At 41.9% G+C, this 3,085-nt stretch overlaps 1 protein-coding gene across 3 annotated transcripts in view; it reads left to right on the top strand.

Moving 5' to 3' along the window:
• The window catches only part of col22a1 (collagen, type XXII, alpha 1), a 107,398-nt gene that overhangs the window by 101,895 nt on the left and 2,418 nt on the right, over positions 1-3,085 (top strand). For all 3 annotated transcript variants that reach the window (XM_015398287.1, XM_015398288.1, XM_015398289.1), the window contains 3 exons: positions 1,609-1,788; positions 1,878-1,944; positions 2,067-2,249. In XM_015398287.1, the coding sequence (XP_015253773.1) occupies positions 1,609-1,788; positions 1,878-1,944; positions 2,067-2,249 (430 nt within the window). The remainder of the gene's footprint in view (positions 1-1,608; positions 1,789-1,877; positions 1,945-2,066; positions 2,250-3,085) is intronic.

The raw sequence follows: 3,085 nt of genomic DNA, 5'->3' as shown, positions 1-3,085 counted from the left end.
TATTTAGGATGAGGTATGAGAAAGGTAGGGCCGCGGTAGTGCCAAGGAGAAACATCTGTTCCTACCTCTCTACTCACCTAGCGACTAAGCAAATACTGTATCACTCTGTTTTTAACTTTAAGCTTTATCAAAAAGGAAAGTTTTAAGCCTAGCCTTAAAAGTACAGTAGACAGAGTGTCTGCGTCACGGATTAATACTGGTAGCTGGTTCAACAGGAGAGGAGCCTGATGACTAAAAGATCCACCATCAGCCAATCAAAGCATTCGTTCCAGATATTTTATCCATTTAAAAAAAACTGCCCAAGAGGAGTATTTGCAGCATCCCTGGGCACAAGTTTAAACAAATAAAAAGTTAAGATTTTGTTACATATAAAATAAGATGTAATAAACTCCTGACTTATACCCTTAGAAACGGTTGGCCATATGTAAACGTCCTGTTCTTTTAAAGCACTTTTGCAAGTAAAGGACTTGACCAAAGCGCTTTACTCTTCATCCAGGCTTTCACTCACACACTGATGGCTGCAAGCTACATTGTAGCCACAGCTGCCCTGCTGCTCACTGGTAGAAGCGGGGCTGCAGTACATCTGCGCCACCAGTCCCTCCAACCAACATCAGTAGGCAATGCAGAGAAAGTGTCTTGCCCAAGGACACTGAAAGCCTTGAAAGGTCAACACTTGGGTTGCAGGGCAGAGTCCTTCTTCCAAAACCTACGGTCGTTATACCTCATTCTAAAAAGCCACAAATTCAAAACAATTCAGGTTAAAGGTTTAGGGCCTAGCTAACCCTGAAATAGAACTAATAAAATAATTCTTTATGCCTTGCGTAAAATATTTTCAACCCAAAACCATCTGGAGAAACCCTTAGTGTTGGTTCTCATATTGATAATCTAGACTACTTCAACCCTCCCCTATTCTATCACATATTTCATTTCTCTCTCTGCTGTGATATTTGTTGATTTAAGACACTGTTAGGTTTATTATTTATACATTATGTGCATTGTTATTCTGTTAGCCAGATTAGACAGAGTAGAAGGCCTTCCTTCACATTGTGGATGTCACTGTGTGTACGGAGGTCATCTAATCAGGACAGCCTTCGTGTCTTAAAGAGTACACAGGATATGGGCACATCTTGGAGCCGGTCTGATAGAGGAGAGCGATCTGTAACCCTGAGGCATAGAATCAAGCTGCATATGGGTCAGGGCATTGAAGGCGTGTCAGTTTCTGATACGGACAGCTAAGCTTCCACGTGATGCAACACATAGACTCACAAGGTATACGAAGCAGGAGATTACCTTGTTCGGGACTCAATCTTTGCGGGACGCTCGCGGATGTGATTTTTGAGCTCACAGCTGTGCAAGCTCAAAGCATTTTTCTCTGTCCTGTAATGACCTGATCTGGAATAAACTCTGTTACTTTTTACTCCTGTTTTATAGTCCTTTTTATATGTTTTACCCAGTTTGAGTTAAGAGTAGTAAATAACTTGCTCCCAGGAAAAGGGAGGAAGCCCCCCGAGGCACAACGGCTTTTCTAGGGGACATAACTTCCTCATTTTAACAACACTTAAAAAAATTAAACTGTTTACTAATAATAACTGTTATTATGTAACTCAGGGAGACCCGGGCACAAAGGGAGAAAAAGGACAGAGTGGAGATCCTGGCATGCCTGGAAATCCTGGTCCCCCAGGCAGAAAGGGTCATACAGGGATGATGGGTATGTCGGGACCACCAGGTGAAATCGGAGCCCCAGGGCCTCAGGGACCTTCAGGAAATCCTGGGCTCCCAGGACCCAGGGTGAGTCGTGTCTGTGCAAAGGCAATAAAAGCGGAAAGCACAAACAGCATTGATTGCTGAGTCACTTATTAACATTTGTGTCTCTTTAGGGGGAGTCAGTGTCACTGGAGCAGATGAGAAGGCTTGTCCAGGAGGAGCTGGCCAAGCAATTAGATGGTGAGGAAACAATTATTTTGTCTTTATGTCTATTAAAAACCTTTATTTTTCTTCTTGGAAAATGTAGCATAACTGTGTTTGAAGTTTTTAAGAACTGCTAACTTTTTTTTCTTCCTATTCAGCCAAAATAGCTTACCTCATGGCTCAGATCCAGCCTTCCCATGTAAAGAGTACAGCGGGTCGTCCTGGACCACCAGGCCCTCCAGGTAAAGAAGGCAGCCCCGGGCGACAAGGCCCACCCGGAGAACCGGGTATGCCTGGACAAAATGGAGGCGAAGGCCCGAGGGGACCCATGGGCCCTAAGGGTAAGACAAATACTCTAGGTTTTCCCTACAGACATACTCTGGTTTTGAAATAAGAAAAAAATGGCTGTTCTAATCTGCTAATGGATTCAAATTCCTTATTATAACGATACATATTTAAAACGCCTATGGTAGTTTCTCAAATATGAAATAATAGTTTTACATTTTTATCTAAAGTTTTCACTTTCTTAATTTATTTGAGGTGTTACATTAAGCAGGGCCTCATCAAGGATATTTAGAGGTTTGAACAGACAACCAGATACTTATCTGAAGAGTTTATTGTGTTTATTCTCAGCATCAATTTCTTAAATGGTAAAACAATACAAATTAAGCACATTGCATATAATCTCCTCTCTAGACAGGACCTAAAATCTACCTTCAATGCAAAACCAAGACTTTCACTGGGTTTTTTGAAGACATCTGAACAGCTATCCAGAAGGCTCATTCAGTTCATCGGCCCCCATGGGAGCAATCTGTAGTTTGAGTGATGATGTCTTGTAGTTGGAGTTTTTAAGTTTCAGGAGGTCCATCCTACCAGATACATTCAAATCAAACTCCCAGGCAGATGCAAATCAAAGACCCACCCGTCGTCCAGTTGTTGGAGTCTTTTGTTGTGTGTATGGGTTATGTGTTTGGACATTTACCTAATGATGAGTGTGTTTGTGTGATTTTACTTAAACAGGTAAACACATAACCCATACTCAAAAAAAAATTTCAACGGGTTGGACTTAATTTGTATCTGACTTGTAAGGAAAATAAACTTCCTGCAGCTTCAATTCCGGATTGCTTTAGAGCAGAGGTCACAGATTGGAATCCTGACCCACCTGCTGGCTAAATCG

Source organism: Cyprinodon variegatus, unplaced genomic scaffold (assembly GCF_000732505.1).
Source record: "Cyprinodon variegatus isolate N-32 unplaced genomic scaffold, C_variegatus-1.0 Scaffold923, whole genome shotgun sequence".
In the NCBI taxonomy this organism is placed as follows: Eukaryota; Metazoa; Chordata; class Actinopteri; order Cyprinodontiformes; family Cyprinodontidae; genus Cyprinodon; species Cyprinodon variegatus.
The sequence above is the reverse complement of the archived record's forward strand: the minus strand, read 5'-3'. Positions and strand labels throughout refer to the sequence as shown.